This window comes from Pseudophryne corroboree, chromosome 5 (genome assembly GCF_028390025.1).
Source record: "Pseudophryne corroboree isolate aPseCor3 chromosome 5, aPseCor3.hap2, whole genome shotgun sequence".
Lineage (NCBI taxonomy): Eukaryota > Metazoa > Chordata > Amphibia > Anura > Myobatrachidae > Pseudophryne > Pseudophryne corroboree.
In genome coordinates this window covers 619,967,508-619,986,068 of record NC_086448.1, presented here as the reverse complement: position 1 = coordinate 619,986,068, position 18,561 = coordinate 619,967,508, and the positions used below count along the sequence as shown (strand labels likewise).

At 42.4% G+C, this 18,561-nt stretch overlaps 1 protein-coding gene and 1 long non-coding RNA gene across 8 annotated transcripts in view; one reads left to right on the top strand and one right to left on the bottom strand.

Moving 5' to 3' along the window:
- MYOM1 (myomesin 1) overlaps nt 1–18,561 on the bottom strand; it is a 194,274-nt gene that overhangs the window by 129,973 nt on the left and 45,740 nt on the right. For all 3 annotated transcript variants that reach the window (XM_063923544.1, XM_063923547.1, XM_063923545.1), the window contains 2 exons: nt 4,515–4,672; nt 2,198–2,290 (listed from right to left, as the gene is read on the bottom strand). In XM_063923544.1, coding sequence (XP_063779614.1) covers nt 2,198–2,290; nt 4,515–4,672 — 251 coding nt within the window. The remainder of the gene's footprint in view (nt 1–2,197; nt 2,291–4,514; nt 4,673–18,561) is intronic.
- Nucleotides 1–18,561, top strand: part of LOC134928143 (uncharacterized) — a 114,690-nt gene that overhangs the window by 64,836 nt on the left and 31,293 nt on the right. For 2 of the 5 annotated variants that reach the window (XR_010177836.1, XR_010177835.1), the window contains exon 3: nt 18,431–18,534. The exons of 2 other annotated variants lie outside the window; for them this stretch is intronic. This is a non-coding gene — a long non-coding RNA (uncharacterized LOC134928143). Of the gene's footprint in view, nt 1–18,356; nt 18,535–18,561 lie in introns of those variants that run through there. One more of the 5 variants, XR_010177839.1, reaches the window with a different exon arrangement.

The following is an 18,561-nucleotide window of genomic DNA, read 5'->3' as shown; positions in this document are numbered from 1 at the left end:
ACAGCAATACAGTATGTCAGGACGAAAATCTATTCAAACGTTATATGTGACAAATACATGTATATGTATGCAGTGGAAGTGAGATATTAAGTTATACACATTTAGAAACTACTGATGTGCAGACATTTACACACAATAGGTCACTCTCAGTAGGAATATTTGAAAAGATGAAAGTAGAAGTATCACACGAAATAGCTGTTTGGGAAAGATCTCTGTGACAACTAAATGTCACTAGTGCTTACCAGGGTAACTAAACAATGTAAAAAATATTAGTTAAATCTGATTAATAATAAAAGAACAATGACAGTTTAAATAAAGAACGTATAACGTTAAGATATTGGCGGTAATTCAGAGTTGATCGCAGCAACAATTTTTTTTAGCAGTTGGGCAAAACCAGGGGCCTAATTCTGAGTTGATCGCAGCAGCAAGTTTGTTAGCAGTTGGGCAAAACCATGTGCACTGCAGGAGGGGCAAATATAACATGTGCAGAGAGAGTTAGGGTGTGTACACATGGTGAGATCCCTGCTATGTTCGATTTTGACTATGCGATTTCCCTTGAACGCCCCCAGAGCCCAGATAGCACAGATAGGACAGATTTTGACTATCTGTGCTTGAGATTTTGTCTATGTACGATTTTGACTAAGTGCCAATTTTGACTATACTTTTTATACTAGATAGTACACTAGATAGTCAAGATTGACTTGCCTGCACAGTCTATCTAGCCTTACGATACCGACCCCACGGGAGCGCGCATCGGGATCGAATCTGTATCGCAAGCTGCCTAGTACCATGAGATATGCTCTAACTTTTCATAAGATTTTAACTATATAGTCAAAATCTTACAGATTTATCTCACCGTGTGTACACACCCTTAGATTTGGGTGGGGTGTATTCAAACTGAAATCTAAATTGCAGTGTAAATATAAAGCAGCCAGTATTTACCCTGCACAGAAACAAAATAACCCACCCAAATCTAACTCTCTCTGCACATGTTATATCTGCCCCACCTGCAGTGCACATGGTTTTGCCCAACTGCTAACAAACTTGCTGCTGCGAGCCACTCAGAATTACCCCCTATGTGCACTGCAGGTGGGGCAGATGTAACACGCGCAGAGAGAGTTAGATTCGGGTGGGTTATTTTGTTTCTGTGCAGGGTAAATATTGGCTGCTTTATTTTTACATTGCAATTTAGATTTCAGTTTGAACACACCCCACCCAAATCTAACTCTCTCTGCACATGTTATATCTGCCCCCCTGCAGTGCACATGGTTTTGCCCAACTGCTAACATATTTGCTGCTGCGATCAACTCTGAATTAGGCCCATTGTGCTAGGTTATACTTGCCTTCTCCCCCGCAACTGCCGTGGGGCTCCCGAACATTGGGTGGCGCACCCGGCTGCTTGGAAGGGTGTGCAAGTCTCCCAGATCACCCAGCTGGGCAATGAAGCAATGTGCTCATCGTAGTTGCCCCCCCCCCCTTCATGCCGTGCGATGCTTTTGATCTCGCCATTGTATAGCAGGGGGTGTGGACACGATGATGTGACTGCAGAACCCATGCCCCCGTATAGCTTCCTGTGACTTTCCACGCCCCCACCCCCTCTCGGAGGGGACAGACAGAAAGTCAGCAACTATGTGCTAGGCTTTATTGTTTTTGGTATAGAGCCTATACAAGGATTGTTTGTATTGTCTTGTGTGCACAATCTGTATTACATTCTTCCCATGCCAATTGTTTTCTTGTAGTTAGTTATAAACAAGTCATGTACATGGGGGCGGATTCTGGATTGGGAGCAAAGCAGCAAAAACAATTAAGTTTGTACTTGGACAAACCATATTGCAATGCAAATACATTCATTTTTTGGTAGGGTAAATACTGGCAGCTTTTGCATGTAGCCCACATATGATGGACAGCTTTATTTTTAAACTGCAATTTAAATTTGAGTTTGACACAAGCACACGGATCAGCAGCTATGCCGCCGATCCACGTGCTTTTCGACAAGTCGAATTCCTCAACTTGTCGAAAAATTTGGGATTAGATTGAATAGGTCTGAACCCCTTCCGACCTAAAAAAATCGAAAATTGCCGTCTTTTTTCGACAGACGTCAGCTTTCGACTTCAATTGAATATACCCCTATGAGACACTTCTGATCTATTTATAGTAAGTGTGCAAAAATAATTGTGTCTAGTAATCTGTTACTCACTTGTTAATCTCCAGCGAGTGAAGACCATAAGCACTTTCAATTTTGTATTTTTCAGGGTGAGTTTGATCATTGATTGGAACATTATTCTTATACCTAGCAAAAGAAACATAAAGTGGTCAGTGACAATATGGTTAATGTGTACTAGCTGCATACTTCATTACTGCCCTAAGATTTCTGGGAGACTCCTGATCCGTAGACGCCATAAGGATGATCTGGGCAGTGCTCTACTTCCTGGTGCTAGGGACCCCAGCCCCTTGACGTGACATAATAACACACAGCCCGGCTCCAGCACTACAAATGTCAAACCTTCTACAAGTTTATGGATCCTACATGTATTAGAAACTGGTTTAGCCTTATTTATGGCTTAAATTAACACTGAGAGTGAGTGGACATGAGGACTGCGTCAGCTTCTCCATCAAAGAACGACTGCTAGGTGCTAAATATTTTCTATTTAATAAATAGGATTAGACCTCATTTCAGCCAGATGAGACCTAGGGCAAAAATCTAGTCCTGGTTGTGCCCTCTCCCCCACCCGCTCCACTCCTTTAGTTTAATTCCGTAATCTTGCTCTGCAAAATGAAATCACATGTTTGTACTACTCCATAAGACAATGTGTCTTCTCTGTACTTATTTACCAAATAATAATTGCAGGATATTCCCCGAAAACACACATTTTCAGTGTATACCTGCAAATATTAAGTACCATGGAGGGAACACAACAGATATCTCATATCTGCCACAGTGTCTCTGGAAACTATGGAGGCTGCAAGGCTGTCAGCTTGGCCCCTGCAGCTTATGCCATCTGAAGATGGCGTTAGCCCATTGTATCTCATGGGCAACATTTCACAAAATAAATAGGAGAGGGTTCCACTGGAACCCCCACCCAGCAATGGCAACATGTGCAGGAGTCCTGATAAAGGAGTGAAGAGACTGCTGATGCGGTCACTTCACTCCAAACACATCGTAGGAGTAGGAACAGGCTCCTTTCTGTCCCTGTGGGTGTACAGTATATTGATACATTCAGGTGGAATATTGGGGCAGATGTATTAACCTGGAGAAGGCATAAGGAAATGATAAACCAGTGATATGTGTAAGGTGATAAAGGCAGCAGCCAATCAGATCCTAACTGTTAATTTACATATTGGAGCTGATTGGCTGGTACCTTTATCACCTTGCATATATCACTGGTTTATCACTTCCTTATGCCTTCTCCAGGTTAATACATCTGCCCCATTATTTCTTATGGCCATGAATAGCAGTGATAAGAACTTACAATTATTGATAAATATGCCCCTTAAAGAGAAACATTCCCACTCTGTCCATTCCTCTCATCAGATGGTGCAACATTCTGCCTTTTTCAAATATCAAATTGGAAATCTAGCTGCACTTTTCAAAAATCAAGGTGCATGACACCTACAAAGAGGGTTTATTCTTTGTGTTGCCAAAATGAGGGTCAAAAACTTGCAGTGACTGGAATAGGAATAGATCACTAAGTAGTTTAGACATATTGGACCGGAGCAAATATTTAAAAAGGTGCAGGAGATTGGGAGGTAATTTAGGTTTAGGGTTAGGGTGACTGAAACTTTGTAGATGGGTAGGCACAAAATTATGGCCAATGTCCCCAGAAACAAGGAGTAGTGTTCAGTGTACAGGACTGCGACTTAATTTGTCTTTTAAGTACAGGTCAAGAAAGGTACTTAGGTCTGAAGAAAGAGTTGTTATTATTATTATTATTATTATTATTATTATTCTTTATTTATATGGTGCCACAAGGGCTCCGCAGCACCCAATTACAGAGTACATAAACATATAATCAAAGCAGGAAAACAGCAACTTACAGTTGAAGACAATATAGGACAAGTACAGGGTAACTAAACACTGAAATAAGTATCAGGTGGCAGAGGACTGCTGGAGTTGATGCAGTTGACGATTATTAAAGTAAGAGAAAGTATAAGCACATGAGGGAAGAGGGCCCTACTCGTGAGAGCTTACATTCTAAAGGTAAGGGGTAGACAGGCAGGGGTGACACAGACGGGGTTCATAGAGAGCGTGGAACAGAGGGTTAGGATGAGATTTAGCTGGGTTTGGTGAAGAAGTGGGTCTTGAGAGCCTGTTTGAAGTTTTGTAGAAAGGTGGAGAGTCTGAGGGGGAGAGGTAGGGAATTCCAGAGAATTGGAGCAGCACGTGAAAAATCTTTGAGGTAATTACATCTTTATATGTGTCTCCGTGCTATATGTCACTAGGAAACAGACGCTATAGCTCTGCACAGGGCAGTGTAGCAGTGACATGTATACACATGTAGTAGACATGTACGTACCAGGTAACTCGTGGCTCTGGCCACCCACTCACTGTGCAGTGAAACTTCACGTTCTGTGTCTCCCAGACGGTGTGAGAACGAGGCTTGATGACAAAGACTGGAGCATGTAACAGTGTGTCCTCATTTATCTTTTTGTGAAATTCTTCGGTTTCTTCTAACTAGAGAAATGAAAGAAGACATTACATTTGCATATAGGAGACATTGTGGTTTTTATAGACAAATATCACCCCTGTATCATTCGGCGCACCTGCTAAACAATGTCCACAGTTAATTGTCCATCATAGATAATGTTTCTTCAATGGTGACTGAGTCTCTCTTTCTCCTTCAGTTCACTCAAATACAAGAGAAACACAAACACTTCATAGTGCAGTAGAAAAAAGAAATATTATCTATAGTAGACAATTTATTGTGGACGTTGTTTAGCAGGAGCGCCGAATGATACAGTGGGGATATTTGCTGATATTCTGTTTGGGAGTATGACGTGACCCAGCTACAGCTTATGTGCACACTTATCTGTTCCGGCATCGCTTATAGAGATTGTGGTTTTTATGCTTTTTATTCTGTAATAGTTCCTGTAAAATAGTAATAACCAATGCAGATCGTGAATATATCCTCCTCTGACAGACCCCAGACCCCAGAGCATTCTGCCTAGTACAAAATGACATATCATTTTCTATGGCATTCCCCAGGGCTGGAGTAATACATAGGTATATATGTGCGCCCACATTTCACCCAAACCAGCGCAGATCTCACTCTGCATCAGGTCGAGGGACTGGAAGTGTTAATGTAATGGTTCCTGACCCAGTATTATTCATATTACACAATTACTATAAAAGCAAAATATACATATTAATATATTCTGTTTTGCAAAAACTTTGAAATGTCCATTGTTTAGCATGTCCAGAATGTACACTCTTCACCTCACATGCCCACCATTTATATTATTATGAAAATGTATTTATATAGCTCCAGCAAACTACACAGTGCTTTACAATTGGGAACAAACACAGTAAGAAAACAATACTGGCTATTAACAGACAGAAAGGTAAGAGGGAAATGAATAAAATTACCAGCGCTAAGAGTTGATAATCCAGAATAATCAAACAAATGGATCAGTTGTAAAAAAAAATGATTCTAATAATTAAAAAAAAAAGATTAATAGTTTAAAAAAACACATTTATGACTATATAGTCAACAATTCATATAAGAAATATATATAAAATAAAAATATATATATATGTGCTTATTGCACTGGCTCTAAGATGGTAGAGAATTTTTTACTTTGCTGATAGGAACCGAACCATTGTTTTATGATCCCGGACTTTATCTATAGAGATTCACTCCTCCTTAAATTTGTTGAATAAGTACACAGTCAGCTGGTATTACCCTGGTTGTACCACATACACAGTTCCACGAGATTGTAGCTGTAATTACTCGTCTGCATAGAAATTTGAAGGGGTTCCCATATTTTGCTGGATGTACCGGTATTAATCTTTTTTTTTTATTATTATTAGAATAAAAATTTTTTGCAACTGATCCATTTGTTTGATTATTCTGGATAAGCAACTCTTAGCGCTTGTAATTTTATTCATTGTGTATCTGTATTAGGGTCTGACAAACCCCTTCCAGCTGCTGTGGTAATTCAATGGGTTTGCCTATTTATTAGAAAGGTAAGAGGGCCCTGCTTCCATATTTACAAATGTAAGGTTCATTATGAGCTTTCTGAAAGAAATATTGAGGGAAATCCCATAAGCTTCCATTGAAATCCACAGTGGATTTCGGAAACACCTGATGCAGATCCTCAGTTTCTGATCGCAATAGCATATGCCATAGGTTTCTATGGGGACTGCTATACTGTGAGATTTACAAAGCTGCAGTCGCACAATTTACCAGGAGAGGGATACCTCAGTGGTAATGGCTGCTCGCACATGTGTAGTCTGATAACTGCACAAGCGCAGTGTAGCAAAGGGGGTTCCGGCAGAATCAGCGATCACTCATACATCCTGGTGGCACATCATTTCTTATTGCCGCCAGTAGCAGCAATAAAAACGTATAACCATCGGGTTTAAAATTGATAAATAATAATTATGCCCTTGAAGATTAGTCCACCCAGATCACAAGCAAATAAGTGCTCAGTGGGGCAATACAGACAAATATCTGTAGTAGGGGGTAATCAGATGGAGTTGGGAGGCGAATAGTATAGTGTGGGAATTTGGGGTGTGGTATGGTATGCCGGCGGCCGGGCTCCCGGCGACCAGCTTACCGGCGCCGGGAGCATGACCGCCGGCTTACCGACAGTGTGGCGAGCGCAAATGAGCCCCTTGCGGGCACGGTGGTGCGCTACGCGCGCCACGCTATTTTATTCTCCCTCCAGGGGGGTCGTGGACCCCCACGAGGGAGAATAAGTGTCGGTATGCCGGCTGTCGGGATTCCGGCGCCGTTATACTGTGCGCCGGGATCCCGACAGCCGGCATACTGAAGACCACCCGGGAATTTGATATGCTTGTCTAAAGAGGTTATATTAAAGGATACACTTGAAGGGAGACTGGGAAACTCCTTTATCTGGGAATGAGCAAAAAATAACCTGTGTGTATGAGATACATACTGTAGATCTCACGATACATCCAGCTGTAAATCAATAGCATTTCCCTCATATACTGTAGATGTCAGAAGTAACATTTGGCATACTTATATACTTATATGCCCCATGATGAATGAGGACAGGTTATTTTTTTATTATCCTCCTAATGTACAGCGATTGATAATGTGTCAGCACTTTCTATATAATTGTCAGAATAATAAAGGCCATAATAGATGGGGAAAGATTCAGAAAGGCTAGATAAATTTGTGTTGCATTTGCTTAACTTGTTTTCCAAGAGAAGTGATAGAGGGATCTGGTATGAAATACCAGCAGACAGGATGCCGGCTGTCAGTATAGCAACAGTGGCATCCCATCTGCTGGAATCCCTGCAGCAAGTTCGTTTGCCACAATTAGGGCCCAGTGGTGAGCTTTGCTTACCACACAGGTTCTATTCCCACTCGGTTGGTGGCGTGAACCCACTAGCCGAGTGGAAATTCTGGGTATGTGTCGGGATTCTGACTCTCAGTAAAATGCTAGGTGTTGGGATTCCTGCATCTGTATCCTGAACGCCGGGATCCCAACAGCCAGCATATTAACTACATCCCATGATAGAGATAGAGAGCAGCAGGCCTAGGACCAAGCTGAGTGGAAAAATCAGACAGAATGACAGTAAATGTGTGTAGTGGAGGGGATGTGGAGAATGAATAACAGTTAACAGAGCTGAGAATTGTGTGAATATGCGGAGATTTGGTTGAGTTAGAGTACAAAAAGTGTAAATAGCAGATGATAAATAATAGTTTATTAATAATAGTTTATTAGATGATACAGATAGAGAGGAAAAGGAGTGAATCAGAAACTGAACAAAGCTTGGAGAAAAAAAACAATGAAGCCAATAGCCATTATCAGTAGAATAATTGGTCTATTATGGCAGGCTGAAAGAAGGAGTAAATTGGAAGCAGAGGAAGACTATGACCACAGCAGTGTGGGACAGGGATGGCCATCGATGGTTAGAAAGAGTCTCCAGCGATCTGCAGTAGCTATGTTATCAGCCAGTAGCCCTGGTCCTCAGCACCGCCACGGGCTCCGAGTAAGGCAGGAACTGTCGATGACATGTCATTGCATAGTTCCATACCATCAATGGTCCATCTGTATTTTCCAACTATGGCAACCAGTGTTGGAGGGCAGGCCAATGGCCAGCCCCAATGAGATGTCCTGGGAAGAATTATATATATATATATATATATATATATATATATATTTTATTATTTTTTCTTCAATTCAGCCAGCACTCCTTAGTAAAACATCTGATCCCGGTGCCCGAATCCATATACATACAGAGTCATCCAATAGGCAAAGCGGTACTCACAATCCTTGGTGTTTATTTGTCAACGTTTCAAGGCAATAAGTCCCTTCCTGGTGGTGTGTCCTGAGGAAGGGACTTATTGCCTTGAAATGTTGACAAATAAAACACCAAGGATTGTTCAAGTGATGATGTCTCCCGTGAGTGCCGTTTTGCCTGTTGGAAGACTCTATACTGTGTATAATATATATATATATATATATATATATATCCAAGGGTGCTCCTGCACTCACATCTTAGAAATGAGACATAGACACGGGTGCTTCCAATAGACCATAAGGTCCACTATTTAGAGAAAATGTCCACAAAGTGGGGATGCACTCTCGCTGTGTAGAAACCAATCAATCAGAACAGTCACATGTCACCGTAGTTTTTAATGTCGACGTTTTGGCCAGTTGACAGGCCTTTCTCAAGACCGGTGAAACAGCAGATCAAATATTCAATAGTAGTAGCAGAAAAAAGATAAATATCTGTAAGGACAATAATAACAATCAAAATCACAAGCCTCACCGGTCCCTGGGAAACCACACACCACAATATTAAAACAATTTAAAAATTGTCACCAATTAAAATAGGTGTACACTATATTAGATTGTCACCCATGTGAATATCCTCCACCTAATAAATTGCTAATAACCCATACCTGTCACATATCATCCAACCTCATACAATATCAACTTCATATGATATCATATAGGGACGTCTCAGACAAGCGACACAGAACTCACTGTCCATACCGCTGGGATACAAAAGGGGCATAGAACCTAATTAGAATTACCACTCTAACAGCACCAGCTGATATGTTATCAACCTTATATGTAAACAAAGGAAGAAGAAGATTACCTAATAAACAGTCATCCTCACATTTGGATGCAGCCAAAGCTGTAAATATTCACAATGCTGCAAAAAAATCAAAGTCAATCTCAGACAAATATGTATAATCAGAGTTAACCATAAAGACAAGCTAAGGGATAATCACCAACTTACTCAGGACTGGAGACGTCATGTATGTGACTGCATGACTCTCCTGACTCCAGAGTGTGCTTAAATACCGCGCCGTTTGTTAAGAAGCGGCACAGACCGAATGCGAGGAGAGGGGGGTACAAACCAAAGAAGGGGACGATGCAGGCGCAATTAGATTTGGTGTTCAACCTCTCCAGTACCACCTTGACGAAGCACAACTTAAGTTGCTTTCTAGGGGCATATCATTTGTCCCGACATGTCAACCCGACTCCTTTCGCCACGCTATTGATCAATACAAATTTGGGAGAACCCTCTGTTTACGAGAGTTTTTTTCTGATCAACCCTCTAACACAGTCAGGACTCCATTTAGAACCAGGTCCAGTTTTGATCCTCCTTCATCTAATTCGAGCATACGCACTTTTCTTCGTCGTGTACAAGAAGAGACTAAGGCTATGCCCACTAAACGTGTATTTGATAATTTATCAGCCCCTGAACGTAAGGCGTTACGTCAGTTACGTGACGCCCAACATTTAGTTTTTACACCAGCAGATAAAGGCGGTGCGGTCGTGGTTCTAGATTGGAGTGACTATGATTATGAAGTTAACAGACAATTATCCGATACATCTACATATGAGAGATTAGACCATAATCCCATGCCCAGGATTAAGAAAAAGATTGATAATATCATCAATTATGGCCATGATCATCGTTGGATTACTGATGACCTTAGGGCATTTCTCACGGTTGATCACCCGAGATGTCCAGTGATTTATTTGTTGGCTAAAATACATAAATCACTAGTACGACCACCTGGACGACCGATTATATCGGCTGAAGGCTCTTTACTTCAACCACTAGCAAAATTCTTGGATAGTTTGTTACAACCATTGGTTCAACTAATACCTAGTTATCTACGGGATACTGGGCATTTTCTACAGAGTCTGACTGGGATTAGTATGACCAGTGACATGCTCCTAGCAACCATGGATGTGTGTTCACTGTATACGGTGATACCCCATGGGGAAGGTCTTCGGGTATTAAGACAGGCATTTGAATTAAATCCATTTGTGGAATTTCCGACTGATTTCTTACTCGAACTTATTGAGCTGGTACTTTCTAATAATAATTTTCTTTATAAGGATGATTATTTTATGCAATTGTCGGGCACTGCGATGGGGTCAAATTTGGCCCCATCGTATGCTAACTTATACATGGCATGGTATGAGAAGACCTACATACAACCGCGATATGGGCACAAGATCTTGTTCTTTCGTAGATTTATCGATGATATCTTCATGATATGGCAGGGAACACAAGGGGAATTTGAGAATATGGTTGAGGAACTTAATGTATTATCCATCCCTATTCGCTTTACAGCAACATGTTCCGTATCTGAAATCAATTTCCTTGATGTTACACTAATGGTATCAGGCTCTAAATTAATAACCACACTGTTCCGCAAAACAACAGACCGGAACTTGATGTTACAGGCTACCAGCTTTCACCCGCCAGCATTAAAGGATAGCTTACCAATTTCCCAGTACTTAAGGGCCATGAGGATTAATTCAGAAGCAGGTCTCAGACATGAACAGTGTGCTGAGATCACCTCACGCTTTTTAGAGAGAGGATATTCGGTAGACACATTACGTAAATGTCTGGAAAGAGCTACAGGCATATATGCCGGTACTATACAAAAGAAGAAGACGACTGATAGGATGATTTTTGCTATTCAGTATGATGGTAACTCCTCTATGATTAGCAAAATTGTACATCGTCATTGGCCGACTGTGTCATCTGATGATGACTTACCATTTAAGAACACGAAGGCACCAATGATGGCGTATCGAAAGGGGGCTAATTTGAAGCAGTTATTGATGCGGCCCACGCTGTTCCCTAGGGAACCCACAGGGAAGCTGACTTCCAATACAGTGATGCAGGCCAAACCAGGCTGTTTCTCCTGTGGTAGTTGTACCACATGTCGATCTATGCAGACTGGGTCTTTTTTCAATCATCCCCATACGGGAAGGGTAATTAAAATCAGGTACCACTTGCACTGCAGATTGGATCATGTGATTTATTTACTCAAATGTCCGTGTGGATTATGCTATGTTGGGCTAACCACACGGAACTTTCGAGACTGTATGGCGAACCACAGGTCCTCCATTCATACAGCATTGCAGACCGGGCAGGCCGATAAACCGGTGGCTCGACATTTTTTGCAGGCATGGCATCAGGTGGCAAGCCTGAAATGTAGGCTTATAGATTGGATTCCACCGAGATCCACTGGGGGCAATAGAACATTGGCCCTCAACCGTCGAGAAAGCTATTGGATTCATGTATTGGATACTGTGACCCCGAGAGGTCTTAATGAGGGTCATCCCCTCAACATATTCCTATAGGCTCTGGTACGGGGTTCCGCTCGGTTGAGGGTGGTTCGTAGGTGTTATGTTCTAATTACTACTGTTTACAACTACTAGATGACTTGTACATCTATGTTACAGTTACGTTGGTATATTATTATATGTATATGACATATATCTCTGGGTATATGTCCACTTGATTTCTCATGTGTGTTTATTTATAACACTTAGAGTACATGTTAGTTTTGGACATCTCTCCATTTATCTGTTCATTTACTATTATTATTATTTTTTTTATTTATTTATTATTTATGGACCATTATTATTTATTTGTATATTTAATAGTTTGTATTCAGTATATTATGGGATGTTGTGAATATGTGGTTCGCTCTTTCTGTGAACTTACCGGTCCTTGGTTTACTACACACTCACCACACACTCAGTCTAATTTATTATCTTTCATGAAACTTTCAAATCTTTACCAGTAGGGGTCAGGTCTACTTGATGACCCTTAGGAGTTCCTTGAGCAATTATTCACCAATATAGGGTCAGCTATATGGCCGGCCCTTTGTGGTGAATGTTAGGTACTATTGTGTTTTTTTTTGTGTGATGGCAGATATTGGGCCTTATGGTTACTTATTAGAGGATAATGTGGTACCTCTATAGATAGTACATGAAGATTAAATCATACGGATAGAATCTTCATGTAGGATATACAATGGCTAGATTGAAATGTTGCCCACCTATGATAACCCTCCAATATGGTCTTTAATTTATGTTATGCTGGTACTTTGTTGATCTGCCCCTAGTTGGAGAAATGAACGTTTGACGGCGCTTCCGCCGCTGTGGAACGCACCGGAGTATCACTTCCGCCTTGGTGGAACGCATGATGACGCGACTTCCTGTCCCTGACCAGCGGGTTTGTTACCCACGGCGGTAGATGATTTATGGGGACCGCGAGACCCATGCTGGCTGTGGATTTGATCCCGCTGATGGGCACTATGACTATAGATAATGGTCTTATGTGCCCTGGAAGATTTGTTTGGAGTTTTGTTAATGAGTTCCTGGTACCGCGTCACTTCCGGTCGGCGCGGTATTTAAGCACACTCTGGAGTCAGGAGAGTCATGCAGTCACATACATGACGTCTCCAGTCCTGAGTAAGTTGGTGATTATCCCTTAGCTTGTCTTTATGGTTAACTCTGATTATACATATTTGTCTGAGATTGACTTTGATTTTTTTGCAGCATTGTGAATATTTACAGCTTTGGCTGCATCCAAATGTGAGGATGACTGTTTATTAGGTAATCTTCTTCTTCCTTTGTTTACATATAAGGTTGATAACACATCAGCTGGTGCTGTTAGAGTGGTAATTCTAATTAGGTTCTATGCCCCTTTTGTATCCCAGCGGTATGGACAGTGAGTTCTGTGTCGCTTGTCTGAGACGTCCCTATATGATATCATATGAAGTTGATATTGTATGAGGTTGGATGATATGTGACAGGTATGGGTTATTAGCAATTTATTAGGTGGAGGATATTCACATGGGTGACAATCTAATATAGTGTACACCTATTTTAATTGGTGACAATTTTTAAATTGTTTTAATATTGTGGTGTGTGGTTTCCCAGGGACCGGTGAGGCTTGTGATTTTGATTGTTATTATTGTCCTTACAGATATTTATCTTTTTTCTGCTACTACTATTGAATATTTGATCTGCTGTTTCACCGGTCTTGAGAAAGGCCTGTCAACAGGCCGAAACGTCGACATTAAAAACTACAGTGACATGTGACCGTTCTGATTGATTGGTTTCTACACAGCGAGAGTGCATCCCCGCTTTGTGGACATTTTCTCTCTCTCTATATATATATATATATATATATATATATTAATAGCTTGGACTGGCACTCCCACTGTAGAAGAATAGTGGGCCCTGGTGCCCTCTGAAGTGATTGAGTATATCAAGAAGCAGTAAAGCAGTCAGCGGCACTCAGGGTCTTAAAGAATCAAGTGTATTAAAATTCACTCCAAGTTTCCAACGTTTCGGGACACACAGGTCCCTTTGTCAAGGTGAGTAACAAAAAAGAGAGAAAGAGACATACCTTTATACGGGTATAAAGGTATGTCTCTTTCTCTCTTTTTTTTGTTACTCACCTTGACAAAGGGACCTGTGCGTCCCGAAACGTTGGAAACTTGGAGTGAATTTTAATACACTTGATTCTGTCACAACTGAGGGCCTGAGCTGACGGGAGGCAGCCTCAGTTGTAGGGGCTGAGATGTACCGGAACCTGGGAGGTTGTATCAGACCCCTGGACATGTAAGTAACATGAATAATAACTGCCCGAAGGTGTGACCACGACAACTTGGATAAAAGTCAATGATGTTTATTATGACAACTCCGCAACACAGCAGCAGTAAAAGAAAACGTAAAAGTCAGCAAAGAATAAATACAGTTCCTGGGTACTACAGGATGGCAGGAGCCACAGGGCACTGGTAGTGTGAGATAGTTCTTATGATCTTCTAGATGGAAAGTCCTTACCAGGCCCGACTGTAGCAATGGAGATAACCCAGGATTGTGCCAGCTGGTGTTCCAGGAAAAGCTGGGTTGCTGAAGATAAAACAGCTGCTGTGGATACTGGCTGGAACCAGACTGTTGTTAGCACGGAGTGGATACTGGCTGGAACCAGTTAAATAATAAATGAACTTGGGAGCGATGAAATATGAACTGAAATGTAGAACTTGAGAGCGGAGAAATAATAATACCGGTGGAGAGTGGTAAAGTGTAGAAAGGACACCGGCCCTTTAAGGGAAGCTGTACTCTGCTGGAAGCTGAGCTGGAAGCAGGTAATGTTGTAGCTGGAAACAGATGAATCCACAATGGATTGGAGAGTCAGGCTACACCGCAGGTGGAATGCTGGTGCGGGTCTCTATGGTGGAAGTCTTGAGACAGGAGCTGGAACCTGGAAGACAATCACAGGAGAGAGACAAACAGGAACTAGGTTTGACAACCAAAGCACTGACGCCTTCCTTGCTCAGGCACAGTGTATTTATACCTGCAGCAAGGAAGGGATTGGCTAGGCAATTATGCAGATTATCAATACTGAGAACAGATTGGTGGAAATGATCAGCTGACAGAATCCAAGATGGCTGCGCCCATGCAGACACTTGGAGGGAAGTTTGGTTTGTAATCCATGTGGTAATGAAAACAGTAATGGCGGCGCCGGCCACCGGAGACAGGAGGCGCCAGGCTAACAGATGCACATCCAACCACGCGGACACAGCGGAGGCCGCGGCTGACGTAATCGCCACTCAGACACTCTGCATGCAGAAGTTCAGGGACGGCGGCGGAGGCCGCGGGAGACGCCATGCCAGGTGTAATATGGCGTTTACTGTGACAGCGTCCCAGAGTGACAGGAGAGGATACAGGAATGTACACATCAGGATAACAGATGGGATCCGGTCCTGGAGCGCTGAGCCAGCCTTAGGAGGCATCTGATGGGTAAGAAATGGCGTCCAGATACCCGGATCGTGACAGATTCTTTAAGACCCTGAGTGCCGCTGACTGCTTTACTGCTTCTATATATATATATATATATATATATATATATAGCCAAAAAAGTTCTGGATCTTCCTCTAGTACTGTGTTTTGTGATGACATTATGTCCTATAACTGATCTTGCCAAATGCAGCCACTCCATTACTCAAGAATACTCATTGTAATGCTTGTGGAAAGGGAGTGGAGATGTCATCAGTGTATTATACTGGATGATTAAAGCCAGGGTTTAATACAGAATTTATGTACAGCTCTTGGAGGCGGTGTGGTCTATCACATCATATTATGCACCTGTTACAGTAAAACCTTCCCTCTACTGGGAAAATTACTTTTATATAATCTTTGACTTCTGATGGGACAGTATAGTACACTGTCAAGGACTCTGGGTGAGACATTTCTCTCTATAACGCTACGTAATGAAACACACATCAATTTATTAATATACCATGCTAATGACTTAAGTACTATAAGCTTGGAGGTCAGTCAATAATCGGAAGCCTATTTTGCCTCTCCAGTTGTAAGTAGTCGTAAGTGTATGATGCAACAAGATCTGCATAGGGATGTATGCATATGGTTATATGTTGTGGGCACGTGCAGTATGGAATATTTTATGCAAACAAAATAGACATACATGAAATGCTACAAGAGTGTCTGAGTTTGGTATGTGGATATCTCCGAACCTGTGACAGAAGTACTGGTACTTGGGTCTCCGGTGTGTCAGAAGATAGATGGTCTGAGGTAATTCTTACTCAGAAAGTAGTATGAGGATGACTGGACTGTTAAAACTATTGCCATGTACTGTAGTTGACTAGACCCAGAGCAGGGGAGCGGAGTCTTACCCCACCGGTCGTCTTCTCCAGGGAACCCCACAAGGAGATTTGGGTTTGGCTGTACCCGGCAGGCCGGTAACGTCCCCCTGACTGGGTCAACACATGGGCTAGAACCATAGGTACAGGCAGAATCTGGTAGTTGAGGACTGAAGTAGACTGTAGCTGTGGGTTTGGGTTGAATCTAAGTAGCTGAAATAATAGAATTGAACTGAGGCAGAACTGAAGTGCTGACCAGCTGGAACCAGAATGATGACACTGGAGATATTGGTTTGGGGCCAAACTTGGAATGCAATGAAGCCGGACTTGGAACCAGACTGGAATGCAATGGAGCAAGACTGGAATGCAATGGAGGCAGACTTGGGCCCGGACTAGAATGAAATGGAGCTAGACTTGGAACCAGACTGGGGTGCAATGGAGACGGACTGGAAGCTGGACTGGAAAGTGGAAACCAGACTGGGATGCAGTGGAGTTTGACTAGAATGCAATGGCGCAGGGATATCAGGTTTACAGGCACTCTCTAGAAATGTTGAGGTGCACAGCTACAAGGCTCACACACTGAGCTATGTGATTTATGGAACTGGCAACCTGTGTCCTGTGAAGCAGGAACGTATATATCGCTGGGCTGACCTGGATTAGCTGGAGAAGTCAGCTGAGACTGAGCCTGCCCTGGATTGGACTGGATCCTGTCACCTGACCAGAGGCAAGATGACGACGTCCATGACTGGTTTAGTAGGGTACTTTGGTTTAGGCCCAAACACCAGGAAATGGAGCACCATGGAGGATTACATTTAGGTTTATACATAGGGGAGGGGGTCATTCAGAGTTGTTAGCAAACCAAAAAAGTTAGCAATTGGGCCAAACCATGTTGCAGTGCAGATAGGGCAGATGTACCATGTGCAGAGAGATATAGATTTGGATGGGTTATGTTGTTTCTGTACATGGTAAATACTGGCTGCTTTATTTTTCCATTGTACTATAGATTTCTGTTTGAATACACCACATCCAAATCTAACTCTCTGTGCACGTTATATCTACCCCACCTGCAGTGCAACATGGTTTTGCCCAAATGCTATCTTAATTGATTTGCTAACAACTCTGAATAACCCCCAGAATGCTTAGGGGGGAATTCAAATGTTTGAAAAGTCAGTTGGGTGTTTGTTTTTTCCTATCTAATAGACAGGAAAAAACAGACACCCAACCGACTTTTCAAACATTTGAATTTCCCCCACAGAGTGCTGTGCAAAGGGAGCATGTATGGACTTCACTGACAACTAAGCACAATGGTGGTCATTCCGAGTTGATCGCAGCCAGCAGCTTTTAGCTGCTGCTGCGATCAATAGTCCACGCCTATGGGGAAGTGTATTATAGCTTAGCAGGGCTGCGATCACTTGTGCAGCCCTGCTAAGCTAAAAAATTTTCAAGCAAAAGAAGACTAGGGCTGGACATACTTACCCTGTGCGATGGATCCAGCGATGATGGGCCCGGCTTTGACGTCACTCCTCCGCCCTCCATTGTCCTGGACACGCCTGCGTTTTACTCACCACTCCCCGAAAACGGTCTCCAACGGTCCAGATCCGCCCGTCCACACCTCCTCCTTGTCAATCTTCTTAGCGGTCGGCGCTGCGATCGCTTCCGTCATAAGCCGCGACGTAACCCGGCGTCCCCTGTCGCCGGGCAAAGTCGCGCACGTGCACAGCGGCCGCCGCACATGCGCATTCCGCACCTGTTCACACCGCAGCGAAAAACCGATGCGTGCGAATGGGTCGGAATGACCCCCAATGAGCATAGACTGAATCCAGCAATTACTCTCACAGAGGAATTTCCACACGGGTGACTAATCAAGAGTTATCAACAGCAGGAAACAGAGACTGCAGCTTGTGTGCTAAGCTGCAAAAGGGATGGCAGAGGTAAGTCAAGAAACATGAGAAATTTTAGTCAGGGTTGTGACAGTGAGCCCCTATGAGTGCATGAATGAAAGTTTTTGTAGTGTCCTAAGAGAGAGTCATGACTATAGGGGATGTCATATTATATGTTCATTCAAAATGTCAATATTCATGAGGTTGACAAAAGATTGAGGACATGGTTGTCATAAAAACATTGAACATGTTAATATGTTCATAATGTCAACAACAATGGGGGGTTTTAGCGTGAGTTTATCCCTAATTATAAATGGGTATCTAAAAATGTTTATTACAGAGCAAAAAAACAACAACAACAAAAAACCCTTACCCCGAATAGAATGAAACCACCACTGGTATTTTTCTACCCAGAAACTAGAGCAAGCATACACCTCCTGAACAAATGACCACAGAAGTAATGAGGAGTAAATCAAAGTCCAGCTGATACTGGAACTACAGAAACAAAACTACTACAGGTAAACCACACTTGCCTACTTTTGAAA